The sequence below is a fragment of the Nematolebias whitei genome, chromosome 10, assembly GCF_014905685.2.
Source record: "Nematolebias whitei isolate Nwh7 chromosome 10, NemWhi1, whole genome shotgun sequence".
Classification (NCBI taxonomy): domain Eukaryota; kingdom Metazoa; phylum Chordata; class Actinopteri; order Cyprinodontiformes; family Rivulidae; genus Nematolebias; species Nematolebias whitei.
In genome coordinates this window covers 44897009-44912023 of record NC_056507.1, presented here as the reverse complement: position 1 = coordinate 44912023, position 15015 = coordinate 44897009, and the positions used below count along the sequence as shown (strand labels likewise).

Sequence of the window (15015 nt, the reverse complement as noted above, 5' to 3'; positions counted from 1 at the left end):
TCAGCTTCAGCGGCTCGCAGGTCCGAACGGCAGCAGACCGGGTCTCCCATGTGTCTAGGAGAGCTCATTGATCACGCACAATAAATCTGGTGCCGATCAGATGATGTATCACTGAGCTATAACTGTAAGAATAATGTAGGTGGCACTGTGGAGGCTATTGGCCACTTATCATGGATACCTGTTCAAGGGGTGGATAATGATTGATCATAGTGATTTTGGTGCACCTCGGCTAAAATCTGTGTATTTTAGAGCCAAACGTATTGCAACGGCGTCACTTCTTGATTTGACACGCCGCCACGCCCACATCCTCCAGCAAAAACGGTTTGCACTTTAAATCAAGTCAGACCATCTTATCTGTCTTCTAACACAGGCTCATCCTGATTACGTCAATTGTATCAAAGAAGGAGCATCCCAAGTTAAAAAAAAAGACTTCCTGTTCCGAGGGGGCGGGGCTTTGATGATGTCAAAATATAACAGTGGGTCGTCGGAAATCGAACAAGTATGAGTCATGCCAAGTTTGGTGCATTTCGGTCTTTCAATGTGAAAGTTATAGCGTTTGGAAATTTATGGCGTGAAGCGCAAATTTGAGGTGTGGCCACGCCCCTTTAACATAAATGAAAACACAAGCTTTTGATAACTTTTACTCCTCAATGTGTTAAGGGCATATTAACCAAGTTTGAAGGCAATCACTAAAAATCCCTAGGAGGATTTTGTTAAAATTTGCCATTAGAAATGCCCAAAAATGACCCTTTGACCAAAAATGGCCAACTTCCTCTTGGTTTTGGATCATTGCTCCAAGAGACTTTTTCATAGGTCCTGAGATGGTACAGATGTTCACTGATTTTCAGAATTATCTGTCAAAAAATGGCTTAGGGCTGAGGGTTTAAAATATTCTATGGGGCGCTGTGGAGGCTATTGCCTTGCCTTTCTGGCGAGCTGATGGACGGCAGCTCCCTCCGGCTTGTCTACAGTCTTTTATCATCAAACTGACCCATTTTTCGAACCGGACTAAAGTTGGTCCCCCTTCCAACCGAATTCGGTGTTCAGTGACTCAGAGAACCGGACGGGATCGTCCAAAATATATTTTGGTCCAGGACCAGCCGCTTCCACCCCACCGGTAACTCTGAGCACACCCTGCCGGCCAGGTGACCCCTCGAGCTGGGGAGTCGTTGCACGAAGGTCCGGTGTTTTTTCTCTCTCTCTCTGGACCCCAACGAACTTCTCATCTGGAACTTTGTGGTTCTACCTGATTCCGACAAAAATCGCCGGGTGGTATTTTGCTGGTTTTCTGCTGGACTGGCCCTCGTGGTGTCTTCTTTGGTGTGGGGGAAGTGTATCTGTGACCCCCGAACTGGACCAGAACCGAACCGAGGTGGCTGTGGAGAACTTCATCTTCAACATAGCGGGTCTCAGCTTCAGTGAGCAGCCCGTTACTTTTATTAAAGGACTGTCCACCTCCGTGGAATCGCTGTGTTAGTCTGGAGGAGACACTCCGATGCTTTGAAGCGCCGCCAGAACCGGACAGGAGCAGAACCGGGCCAGGGACAACTTCAGCCTCTTCGTCTCTCATGCTGTGGAGTGCCGGAGCCGGACTGGAGCAGAACCGGACCGGACCAGTGACGACTTCAGCCTCAGCCTCTCCGGTCAGTCTCGTAGCTTTTCACTGGGGGTGCCTCTCGTAAAAGTCAGGTGCGGAGGTGACTAGGGCATTAACAGAGTATTCAAGTAATCTACACATCGATTGCTAGGACCTCTATCGAGGTTAAAAATGTAATGTCGAGTAACCGAAGTGACCACCGTATGACCGTAGGGGGCGGTGTTGCACTGTTGCAGGTCACAGAGTGTGGTGTAACACCGGGTCCAATCCACCGCCCATCCACTGTTTTAAGTTTCGTTTCTGATGCGCTACACGTTTCTTCACATTTGCAGTTTAATAATAATAACTAATAGTTTAGTTTTTCCTGTGACTTATTTGTAGTAGGATAAATGGTAGGAGCATAATATATGCTCCCAATGTTTTGTTGGTCATTTTTTTGTAAATAATTACCTTTTAGTTCGTTTTTTTTTTTCTTTTTTTTGTATCTTGAGATCTATGACGTCATCAAATACTCGAGTTCTACTCTGGTTTTAATATGTTAATGTCGAGTTTAAAAATTATATACTCGTTCAACCCCTAGAGGTGACGTGCAGAGAAGCGGAGGAACAGTGTTGTGTAGTGCTCGAGAGAAGTTCGGCGTTTGCATCGGAGTTGCTGCAGGCCTCCATCCAAATGCACCTGGATAATAATTAATTTTATTCCAGATCACGTTGTTGTCCCCTGTTGACCTGAAATGAGCTAGGACCATGCTTTTCATTTCAGGAGGATTTTCTGGCAGCTCGCTCTGCTATTTGCTACAAATTATCTGTTTCTGTCTGTTGATATTGGTCCCAGCTTCTGTTTCCCATGGGAGCATCCATCCATCTTCGCAGGGGGGCCGGAGCCCCCCTCAGCCCACCTCAAACTGCAGTTGGGCCACCTCGTCAGGTTTGTTTGCCCATTTGATTTGTGACATTTTATGGTCTGAGATTTTTCTGCACCATTCATATTATTGTCACTATTTTCAGATCTCAGACTATCTAGAGTCACTGAACCTTGTTAATACACCTGGATCTGCCCATCACTGCAACTTTCACTGTTTTTGGGTTCTGAATGATCGCGTCTTCATTAATGTTTCTCATGGTTCGATTATGGGGGCTAATTGTCACACTGTTAACTCGTGTAATTACACATCAGTCACGGAAAACTCAAGAAAATGTCTGATAATAATGTTGTTACTGCTCTCAGGGATTCAGCCCAACCCTGGACCCCCCACTATTTATATGACACCAAATGACTTTAAAAACGTATCTGGACTTCATTTTCCGCATGTAAACGCATGTAGCCTTCTGAGAAAACTAGATGCCTTGAAAATTTTGATCAGTTCTTCTGGGACAGATGTAATCTTCATCTCTGAAACCTGGCTCAACAAATCTGTAATGAATAGTGACCTGGCAATCAATGGATTTAACATCTACCACTGTGATCGTCGGGGGGGGGGGGGGGGTCGCTGTTTACATCAGAGATTCTCTGGTTGCTAGTCTTGTGTCTTCTAAAACATTTCCTAACCAAATTGATGCCTTAGCTGTAAACATCACTTTGAATGGAGGCCAGATTTTATCTGTAGTATGTTGTTATCGTCCACTTTCAGCAACACCTGAGGCTCCGTCCTCCCTGATGGAATTCCTTGGTAATTTAAAATTCAAAGAGATATTTTTGGCAGGAGATTTCAACATTGGCTGGGGTAAGTCAACCCCCCTCTGTGATAAATTCAAGGAATGTTGCCTGTCTCTCAATCTTACCCAACTGATCAACTCTCCGACTAGATTAAACAAAAACTTTCCTGAAAAGTCCTCCATCTTAGACATGTTTCTAACAAATATGCCTCACAATTCCCTGGTACAGGTGTATTTGCCAATAATTTGAGTGATCACTTTGTGACAGCGACTCTGAGAGATATTAAACTTCTACCTTCTAAGCCCAGATTAATTCAAAAAAGGGATCTGAAACGTTTTTGTGAGCAGTCATTCCTCAGGGATCTGTCTCACTTTGACTGGCATCGTATTCTATTAATTGATGACGTGAACTCCGCTTGGAACTATTTTCATAATAGTTTAATTTATTTTGTGAACAAACATGCTCCTTTTCGTCAGTTCAGAATAAAGGGACGAGACAGCCCCTGGTTTACTCCAGTGCTAGCTGACCTCCTACACAGAAGAGATCATCTTTGGGCCACAGTGAGAAAATCTGACTCAGACACTGATTGGTTGAGTTTTTGACAGATGAGGAATAAATGTACAACTGTAGTCAAAGCTGCAAAACACAACTATTTCTTATCTCAGACCTCCAAAAAACCTAAATGACCCCAACAGATTCTGGAAAACCATCAAATCTCTCTCAGGCACCCCCCAATCATCTGACCTCCCATCACAACTTCTCGTTAACTCTGTTCCTGTGTCAAATAAGCACGAGATCCTGAACTGTTTCAACAAACATTTTGTTGCTTCTAGTTCTTTATTTGACACAGTCACTAATGGAAAATCAGCCACTTCACTTAATAATCAAACTTCTACAAATCAAATCCCTCCTACAAGTCAATCCTCAGTTAAACACAGCTTCTCTTTTTCACCATTCTCAGTCAGTGAGGTCAATAAACTGTTAAAAGATCTTGATCCTAAAAAATCTGCAGGACCAGATGAACTCTCACCTTATTTCTTAAGGCTGGCTGCTCATATCATCACAGTCCCTGTGATCCACATCTTCAATCTCTCCATAAGCCAAAACTCCATTCCATTTGCTTGGAAAACAGCCTTTGTTCTTCCTTTGCTGAAGGGAGGTGACCCCACCTCACTGAACAACTATTGACCAATCTCTAAACTCTGCATTCTAGCCAAGGTTTTAGAAAAACTGATAAACTCTCAAATCAAAAATTACCTGGACTCATTTAACATCTTACCTCCACATCGATCTGGTTTCAGGAAACAACATAGCACAACCACTGCTTCACTGAAGGTTCTTAATGACATTGTTGAAACACTGGATGCTAAGGATTATTGTACTACACTTTTCTTAGACCTGTCCAAAGCGTTTGACACTGTGGATCATAACATCTTGTGTCATAAGCCCACTGGAACCGGTACTGAAAGCATAATGGAAACACAACCTGTACCGTACCGAGTAGAGTAGAGCCGTGCTGTACCGGCCCGTACCGGTACGAATGGAAAAGGGGCATTAGTTGGTTCTCTAACTATCTCTCAGACCGGAGGCAATGTGTTCAACATAATGGTACTTCCTCCAGTTATTTAACAGTCAACAATGGTGTACCACAAGGCTCAGTCTTAGGACCCACTCTCTTTACAATCTATATACATAACGTAGTTAAAAACATCCCTAATGCATCCATACATTTCTGTGCTGATGACACAGATGTTTATTGTCAAGCTAAAACTGTTGATAAGGCTTTCCAGCTTTTGAAATCTGCATTTAACAACATCCAGACAGATTTGTTCCGCCTCAAACTTGTCCTAAATGCCGACAAAAACAAAAGGATGCTTTTTTCAAATAGGAAGTTGGTCCCAGCAGTTCTTCCTCCAATTTTATCCTCAAATGGTGTCCCCATTGAGTTTGTTGATTCCTATAAATATTTGGGTATCTTGGTCGACTCACATCTCTCTTTTAAGCTCCATGTGGAAAACTTGGTAAAGAAACTGAAAGTTAAACTGGGTTTCTTTTTCAGAAACAGATCCTGTCTAACCCTAAATGCTAGGAAACGCCTTGTATCTGTGACTTTCCTTCCCTCCATTGATTACGGTGACGTTATTTACATGAACGCTCCTACAAGAACCCTGTAGATGTTGGATGCTGTCTATCATGGTGCACTAAGATTCATAACTGGCTGTGATTATCGTACCCACCACTGCACCCAGTATTCACTGATTAACTGGACATCATTAACTTCACGCAGACTCTCTCACTGGTACATTTTCATCTTTAAATCACTTCTTGGTCTGCTGCCTTCATACATCTCCTCCTACATGTCTCTGCGTGAGTGCAGCTACAGCGTGCACTCTCAGGACATTATTACCTGCAGTGTTCCCTCAGTGTGTAAGGATGGTACTTTTCTGTGGCCCGGTTTGTGTCTGTTTCCCTTGTACTCCCTCATTAGTTCCATTAGTGCCACCTGTGTCTCGTCCCAGCTGTTTGTTATCACGTCTCATCTTGTCCCTGTATTTAAGCCATCCGTTCTGTCTTGTTCTTCGTCGGGTCATCTTCGTTGGGTACTCTTCGTTGGGTCTCCTGAGTCTTTCCCTGAGTCTTCCTGGTTCCTCGAGTTCCCCGTGTCTCTCGTGTCTCCTGAGTTCCCCGTGCCTCCTTCCTATGCTCATGTAAGTTTTGCTGCCCCGTCAGCTTCTTTATTTTGTACTTTCGTTTGTCATTAAATTCCTATTTTTTGTAACTCTGCCGAGTTGAGTCCCTGTTCTGCACTCTGGGTTCGCTCCTGACACAAATCCTAACACAGTGAGGACTGAACTAGACAAGAGGGCCTTCTCCTACTCCACTCCTGTTTCCTGGAATATCTTACAAAAAGATTTGAAGCTCTCGACCTTGACCTCTCTAAGTGGCTTTAAGAATCTGTTGGACTCCTGGCAGGGACCAATGCAGACATGTTCCTGTTTTTAGTTTTCTACATTCGCCTTAGAATCTAGCTGTTTTTGTTACCTTTTTTAGCCATCCTATTTGTTTAAAAAAAAAAAAAAATTTTTAATGGAATATGACTTTTTATAACTGTTTATTTTTGTCGCTGTTGTCCATTGTTGTCATCATTCTTTGTTGAAATCAGGTCTCTCTTGTAAATGAGTCCTCGAGGCTCAATGGGATTTACCTGTCTAAATAAACGTTGAATGAATGAATATTGGGCAATTATCATGGCTTCCTGTTCAAGGGGTAGACAATGATCGATCATACTGATTTTGGTGCACCTGGGTTCAAATCTGTGGAATGTAGAACCAAACGTATGGCGACGGCATTACATCTTACTTCGCCACGTCGCGACGCCCACATGCTCCACCCCAAACTGTCAGTGTTGTAAAGCAAGTTACACTAACATGTCTTCGGTCACTGGACACACTATCATGCTGATCAGGTGACAGGGGTCAGATAGGGATCGTTCAAGGTAAAACTTTACACTTCATGTTGTCAGGGGGCATGACTTAAATGATGTCATGATTTGACCATTCAGTCTTGCAGGGGACCGGAAGTGGATCAATCACTGAAGGTTTGATGTCTCAAAAAGTTTTCATGTAGAAGCTATTAGCTTTTCGTTTTTCATGGTGAGATATCAAATTTTGAGCTCTTGCCCTGCCCCTTCAGCATGATCGAAAATGCACCGTTTTGATAACTTTTTGTCTTTCATGCCTTTTGACCAAAATGGCCACGCTTGAAACCAATTGAGCGAAACCCCTAGGAAGAGTTTGTTAAAATGCGGAGGCTGTAAACTGCCAAAAAGGTGTAAAAAAAATGGGCGGACATTCCAAAATGGCTGCCTTCCTGTTTATTCTACAACATTAGTGCCAGAGGGTTTTCTGTGCATCTTGGGGACTTGGACAAGCGTTCCAAATTTCATGCTTCTACGACAAATTAAGGTTAATGCTGAGGTTATTTTGAAATTTTCTAGGTGGCGTTCTTGAGCCATTTCTGTTGCGATTTTTGCCATGCCCTTAAAATCCGTAAATTTTCACCAGTCCTGATGCGTCCGCCAAATTTGGTGAGTTTTGGGATATGTTAAGGCCCCCCAAAACTCCAATTCAGTTGGCAGGAAAAAAATGCAGCTCGGGCCTGAACAGAGCTATTACAATAGGCCTTTGCAGCGCTTCGCAGCGCTTCGCAGCGCTTCGCAGCGCTTCGCAGCGCTTCGCAGCGCTTCGCAGCGCTTAGCTGCTCGGGCCTAAAAATACGTCGAACAGCAGCACAAACTTCACAGTTGAAGTTTTAGCAGCCCTCAGATTCACACACACACACTCACACAAGCAGGAGGTGGGGGGAGCGGGTGAAGGGCTGGGTTTGTATTCAGTGAGGGAGAGGAGGGGCAGTGTGAAGGTACAGACTGGGAGAAAAACTGGCAGATTTTAAAGTATAATTACAACTTTATGTAGAGTATAAGACTGTATAATTTTATACAGTATAGTCTCATTTTATATTGCGTATAAAATTATCTTGATATTTTTAAAATATTGCAATATTGCCTAGGCACAGCCAAAGTGTTGAGGGGATCCGTTTTGGTAGCGTTAGGATTGCATCTCTGCTTTTTGCAGATGATGTAGTCCTATTGGCTTCATCAGATCGTGATCTACAGCTTTCGCTGGAGCGGTTCGCAACCGAGTGCGACACAGCCGGGATGAAGATCAGTGCCTCCAAATCCGAGGCCATAGACTTGAGCCGGAAAAGGGTAAAGTGCCCTCTCCGGGTCAGGGAGGAAGTCCTGCCCCAAGTGGAGGAGTTCAAGTATCTTGGGATCTTGTTCACGAATGAGGGAAAAATGGAACGTGTGATCGATAGGCAGATAGGTGCAGCGTCTGCAGTGAAGCGGACGCAGTACGGGTCTGTTGTGGTGAAGAGAGAGCTAAGTCAAAAGGTGAATCTCTCAATTTACCGATTGATCTACATTCCTACCCTCATCTATGGTCATTAGCTTTGGGTTGTGACCGAAAGAACGAGATCTTGGATACAAGCGGCCGAAATGAGTTTTCTCCGCAGGGCGTCTGGGCTCTCCCTTAGAGATAGGGTGAGAAGCTCGATCATCCGGGAGGGACTCAGAGTAGAGCCGCTGCTTCTCCACATCAAGAGGAGCCAGTTGAGATGGCTTGGGCATCTGGTTAGGATGCCTCCTGGATGCTTCCCTGGTGAGGTGTTCCGGACATGTCCCACCGGGAGGATACCCAGAGGAAGACCCAGGACACGCTGGAGGGACTATGTTTCTCGGCTGGCCTGGGAACCGCCTCGGGATTCCGCCAGAGGTGCTGACCCAAGTGGCTGGAGAGAGGGACGTCTGGGCCTCCCTACTTAAGCTGCTACCCCCGCGACCTGACCCCGGATAAGCGGAAGAAAATGGATGGATGGATGGATGGATGCGATATTGCCCACCCCTACTGTAATGTACTGCAACATTTTACTCACCAGCTCTACAGAACAGCAGCTCAGTTCCGGTTCAGCAGACCTACACTGCAGCAACAAAGCCCACCGCCCCATTCAGGTTGATGTGCACATGGATAATTGAGCTTCAGGATTATCTGCGACTTTCCTGCCAGGTCTGTGAACTTAATAGAGAGCATAGATTTTCATTGCATCCATCCATTTCGGCAGAAAGCAGCGGCTGGGAGCACTGTTGGCTTCTGGGTGGTGTAGTTCTTTTGACTTGCGTTACATATAGGCTTATTGAAAGAAATCTACAAAATGGCGGCACCTGTCCAAAGGTTGATTTTTTTTTAAATAACTTTTTATCTTGTACCATCCCAGTCACGTGAGTAATATTAAAGATGACAATCATTGAAAACCGCGAAAGAGCAAGTCCGCGAAAGTCGAACCACAAAGTAGCAATGGACTACTATAATCTCTTGTAAATTGTTTTGAGAAGCTCAAGCTCTCTCACATGAGACATGACTGTAGACTTTCCTCTCAGACTCTGCTCTCTGTCCTGCAGCTTCCTGTACAGCAGCTTCTGCAGTTCCAGCAGCAGCAGTTGTTCCGCTCACAAAAACCACCGGTGACTGCGCACAGCCGGTCCACAGGTTATCTTCTGTTTACTTTGTTCATGGAGGTGCTACATTTCTTCTGTTTCCTTCTCATGACTGACAGCTTGTCAAGTATCGGCTGTTGTGTTTACAGTGTTAGTAAAATAACTGATGAACAACAGAAGTGGTTTTAATGAAACAGAAAATTAAATAATTATTGTAAATAAATCTACAGCTAAGTGAATTTAACTCAGTCAATTTTACAGATATTTAACTGAAATTTGGCATCATCATTCCAGACATGTACATTCAGCATTAACTTATAGCTGAATATGTTTTTGAAACTTTGCTATTGACTATTGGAGTCAACTCTGTCCTTTAGCTAAATATTTCATGAACCATTAGATACATCTTGATAAAAACTTTGGACTAGGTGTACATATCTACAACTGATTCACTTCTAGAGCCGACCCAGTTCTTACTGACCGTCATGGCTAACTGACTTTTGGAAACACAAAAATGTTTTCATCATTTTTACAGATATTGAGCTTGCTGAGAGTTATCTCCAATATTTATGCTGTTAGCTAGCAAATTGTGCAGCAACTTTGTCTAAAACTTGGCAATAACTGTTGGAGTCAGCACTGTGTTTGACTGTTAACAAAATATTTCACAAAGCAATGGATGGATTTTAAATATACGTTTAGAAATTATTGGTTGGACATACATCTAGAAGTGATCAGTGTTTGGAGTATATCGAATGAGATTGTGCATAACATCCACAAAGTTTCACCAAACAGCTGTCTCATTAGAGGAGGCCCAGTATTCATTTAAGGAATTCTTTGTTTTTTTCTTCCAGCCTGTCTCAATCCTGCAGAGATTCAGCAGATATGGAAAGAACTGAAATCTGGAAGAACTGAAGATAAAACTATTCTCAAAAGTAACCAGGACTCTTGTGATCAGAAAATATTATCAGAAGGAGTCAAAGCGACTGTGACCAATGACCAGGTGTCTCCTCACAGGACAGAGTGGTAGGATCCTTTTTAAAGATACTGTCACTCAAACAATGCTACCTTTGTGTAAACTTCAAAACCTCATCATCTTCAGATTTGTATTTTCGTGGTGGGGCCGGATACATTTGGTTTTCAGGCCTCACTTTCAGTTCCCTCTGGGACAGTGTGATCTGTGTTGTTGTCATTTGTTTTTTTGGGTTGCCCCCTCATCCCTGCAGCTATTTCTACCATTTTAGACTCCCTGCAAAGAAAGCAAAACTCTCCTGTTTGTTGTCTCACTGCTGTCGTTTTAAAGTGTCTGTGACATCTACATTTAACGATAAATCATCCATCCATTATCTTTTACCCCCTTCTTCCATTTTGGGTCACGGGGATCGCTGGTGACCATGTCCAGCAACCACTGTGCAAGGGGCGGGGTACACCCTTGACAGGTCTCCAGTCCATCACAGGGACACATAGAGACAAACAAACATTCACTCTCTCTCACACCTAGGGACAATTTAGAGTCACCAATCAGTCTAACATACATGTTTTTGGTTTGTGTGAGAAAACTGGAGTACCCGTAGAAAACCCACACATGCACGGAGAGAACATGCAAACTCCACCCAGAAAGGCCCCCGAACCGGGATTTGAACTGGGGACCTGCTGTCTGAGAGGCAGCAGCTCTACCAGTTGTGCCATCGTGCTGTCCGCAATAAATCGTGATAATAATAAATAATAATGCATTTTTGCAAAGATAATATAAATTTTTTTAAAAAGCACATTGCTGTGAGTACAACTAATATTGTTTCAATGTAAAAAAAAAAAAAAAGATCAGGAATTTCCCCATTTTAAAGAGTTCCCCTTCCCCTTTCATTCGATATACTCCAAACACTGATATCTACTTTGGCAGGCCAAGTTAATAGAAAAATAAATGGACTGTACTTACAGTATATAGCTCCTTTCTATCTTATCAAGACACTAAAAGCTCTTTACAACACAATCTGTGCCCTCATTTACCCATTCATACAGCACTCTACTAGATCTATGCAAAGACTAATCAGAGCTTTATCACATTCATACACTGATGGGACACACATCAGAGGCAATGAGGGGTTCAGTGTCTTGCCCAGGGACACTTCGGCATGTGACTGCTGGTGGAATTGAAACCCCTAACTCTCCCATTGGAGGACGACTGCTGTAACCACTCTGTCACAGCTGCCCCAAAAAATACCTGTTGCATGACAAAAATGGTGGTATCATGCATATTATGACTGATTTCTTAAATATTAAAATGTTTTCTTCCACCTCATGTATTTGTGTGACATGCATGTCACAAGCACTGTACTGACATTCTCTTCCTCCTTACTCAGCTCTACTAACAGAGGTCCAGCTGCTGCACACCTCTTTGCTCATGGAATGTGTAACTGGCCTGGTTGTGAGTCAGTCTGTGAAAACTTCAGCCAGTTCATCAAGTAAGTCTGATGCTAGAGAAGTAAAAGATAAATATACGCATAGCTGAACCTTGTAAACAGTGTCCTTTTTTAGAGGTATTCAAGTCTTGGTTTACTTTGCTACATATGAACATTTTCAGATTTCCAGAGATTACTGGTCTGGTTTGCATCATGTAACCTTTGAGGTTTATCAACAGGCTTTGGGGGCTGTTTGCCTCAGGAGACCAACAGCTCATGTTTCTTCACTGTAGATTTCATTAAAGTGTTATAAAAGCAACATTATTAAATCATTTTACAGATTACACCAGTTTAACTTCCATAATTAAAATATTCTGGCTGCCCCTTACTGTTACACAACTCTAAACCATAATTGATCCATCTTCATATTTGACATAGGAATTTTCTGTTTTTTACTCATTGCACAGAAGAAAAAAATTCTGTAGGCTACCATTTGAAATTTTTTGATAAAACATCAAGTTTCTGATTCTTTCTTGTATCATTTTTGTAAAGTGCACACATTTTTTTAAGCAACTGTACTAATGTTCATTCAACCTTTATTTCTACAGGTTAGTCTCATTGAGCCTTGAGGACTCATTTACAAGAGAGACTTGTTTTAAACAAAGAATGATGACAACAGTATAGACAATCATAAAAGAAGGCATATAAATTGAAAAAAATAAATGGAAAAAAATTATATGTAAAAAAAGCAGCTAGGTTGTAAAGCAATGTAGAAAACTAAAAACAAGAACTGGTCTGTGTGGGTTTTTGCAATGAACTTAGCAGATGTTTGAAGCCACTTAGAGAGGTCAAGGTCAAAAGCTTCAGATCTTTTTGTAAGATATTCCAGGAAACAGGAGCGGCGTAGGAGAATGTCCTTTTGCCTAGTTCAGTCCTCACTGAGGGAACACTGCAGGTAATAATGTCCTGAGAGCGCACGCTGTAGCTGCACTCTTGCACTCACATAGTCTTGTATCATTTTGTATTATTATTTTTATAATAGTTTTGTATTATTGCTATGCTTAGAATGCAACACAAAAAAAAGCTAAATAGGGCAGATTGTCTACAAGATATCTTGTATCCAGTCAAAAAAATAAATAAAACACAAAAACCTCAGGATTTATATTATCCTATCATCATCATAACCTTTATTTAACCAGGTTTGTCCCATTGAGATCAAAAGATCTCTTTTACAAGAGAGACCTGGCCAAGACTGACAGCATACAGAGAGAGGGGGAAAAAACACTCAGTAAAAAACACAGTTACAACACATAGACAGAATAAACAAAGACTTAAATATCAAATGACTCAATTAAAACAATTACACTTCTACAACTTCAGTCAAAATGGATCTATCATGGTATTAAATACATTCAGAGATACTAGTGTTCCAAGTTTAAGCTTTGATTGTAAACTATTCCATGAGGTTGGAGAAGAAAAGCTAAAGGCTTTCTTGGCCCTTTCTGTTCTGACACGAGGATTAAAATAAACTAAAATTTAAAAAGTCTTGAGACCGGAGGCTGTAGGTCGTGTTGTTTAAAGTTAACAAAGATGAAAGATAAGGTGCTGTCAACTTAAGAATAGCCTTGTAAATCAAAACATACCAATGGCCAAGCCGACGTACATGTAGAGACGGCCATTTTACCTTATCATACAAGAGACAGTGATGAATTGGGGCGCTATAATTTGTAATAAACTGCAAAGCGCCATGATACACGTTATCCAGCATGTGAAGACATTGAGCAGAGGCGTTCATGTATAATACATCACCATAGTCAATAATCAGAAGAAAAGTTGACTCCGCCAATTTCTGTTATACCCTAAAAGAAAAGCAGGATTTATTCCGAAAATAAAATCCAAGTAAAAGCTTCAGTTTATTTACAGTAAACTGAATACGTGCTTTAAAAGACAATTCCTCATCAATTAAAAATCCCAGATATTTGAAAGAAGATACAAGTTCAATTTGTTGGCCATCACTAGTGGTGATGAGAGACTGGTTTGACCTTGCTGATGTTGAGTTGCTGAAAAACATTAGCTTTGTTTTGTCAACATTCAAAACAAGTTGAAGCTGACAAAGTTGTTCTTGTATTTTGTTAAATGCATTCTGCATATATGCAAACACTTCTGTGGGCATAGGTGCAAAGCAATAAATGACTGTGTCATCTGCATAAAAATTAATTGCTGCATTTGAAATATCCTTTCCAAAATCATTAATATACAAGATAAATAACAAAGGGCCCAGTACAGAACCTTGTGGTACCACCTTGTGAATAAACGGAACTCCAGAACAAAAACCATCTAACTGGACAGCCTGGGTTCTATATTTAAGATAGTTTGCAAACCATCCAACTGTATGTGTAGAAAACCCAACACATATGTTTTGGGGACAGGCAGAACTTAATGACATCTACCTTGAGTCTGTGTTGGTCCACTTGGTTCCAAAATGTCCAAATTACATGGCCACACCGATGGAACATGACTGAGTAAAATCCCCGAGATCTGATCCATTCTGCCCAAAGCATTTGAGTCTGGGTACTTGAGGCATGAACCAAGCCATAATAAAGGCAAGCAGCGTGATCGGGTCCAAATTTGCGGCCGATGACTTCCTTGGTTGTTGATAAAACCAGCAACAAGTCGAATCCAAAAAGTAGGAAACAGTTATTGTAAATCCAATTATAAATGTGTCCTTAAAATCCACAAATGGCAGCGTCGATGAGATATCCAGTTGCGTGCGTGCCAACAGCGCAAATTGGCTCACCTAAAATCCTGTCTTCTCTTCGAAGAAATGTTATCAATTGTGTTGAGGGACCAACTGATCAAAACAAGTCCATAACTTAATAATTGACTAAATAAACTGTTCAAAGTGTTCTTGAGTAAGAATAAGATAATCTAATGCCTCTACATTTGTATACGGGTAAGTAGACAAAAGGGTGTGTAGGCTAATGATTAAATGTGGAAGTAAAATAAAGCATGCACTAAAAAATGTTTTGGGTGTAAAGATAAGTAAACAAAAATTTAGAAACCCAAAAAAGTTCAATCTGGTCCTCTGGACATTCAAAAAAACAAAAAATAAAACAAAGCAAAAAAATATAGAAACGTTTCGTCTCTCATCCAAGAGACTTCCTCAGTCTGAGGTGCTGTTTTCAGCTCAGTCTCTTAAATAGCACCTTCTTAGAGTGGATCAACCAGTTTGCTGCTGACAACCAAAACCAGCTGATCACATGCTCATGGCTGATGGTCCTTCTTGAGCATGTGATCAGCTGGTTTTGGTT

The 15015-nt window shown here is 41.9% G+C and overlaps 1 protein-coding gene across 1 annotated transcript in view; it reads left to right on the top strand.

The window, feature by feature from the left end:
- Positions 1 to 15015, top strand: part of LOC119416523 (forkhead box protein P1-like) — a 160886-nt gene that overhangs the window by 91232 nt on the left and 54639 nt on the right. Inside the window, 3 exon segments of the mRNA XM_037683753.1 lie at positions 9273 to 9360; positions 10160 to 10331; positions 11666 to 11767. Of these exon segments, the coding sequence (XP_037539681.1) occupies positions 9273 to 9360; positions 10160 to 10331; positions 11666 to 11767 (362 nt within the window).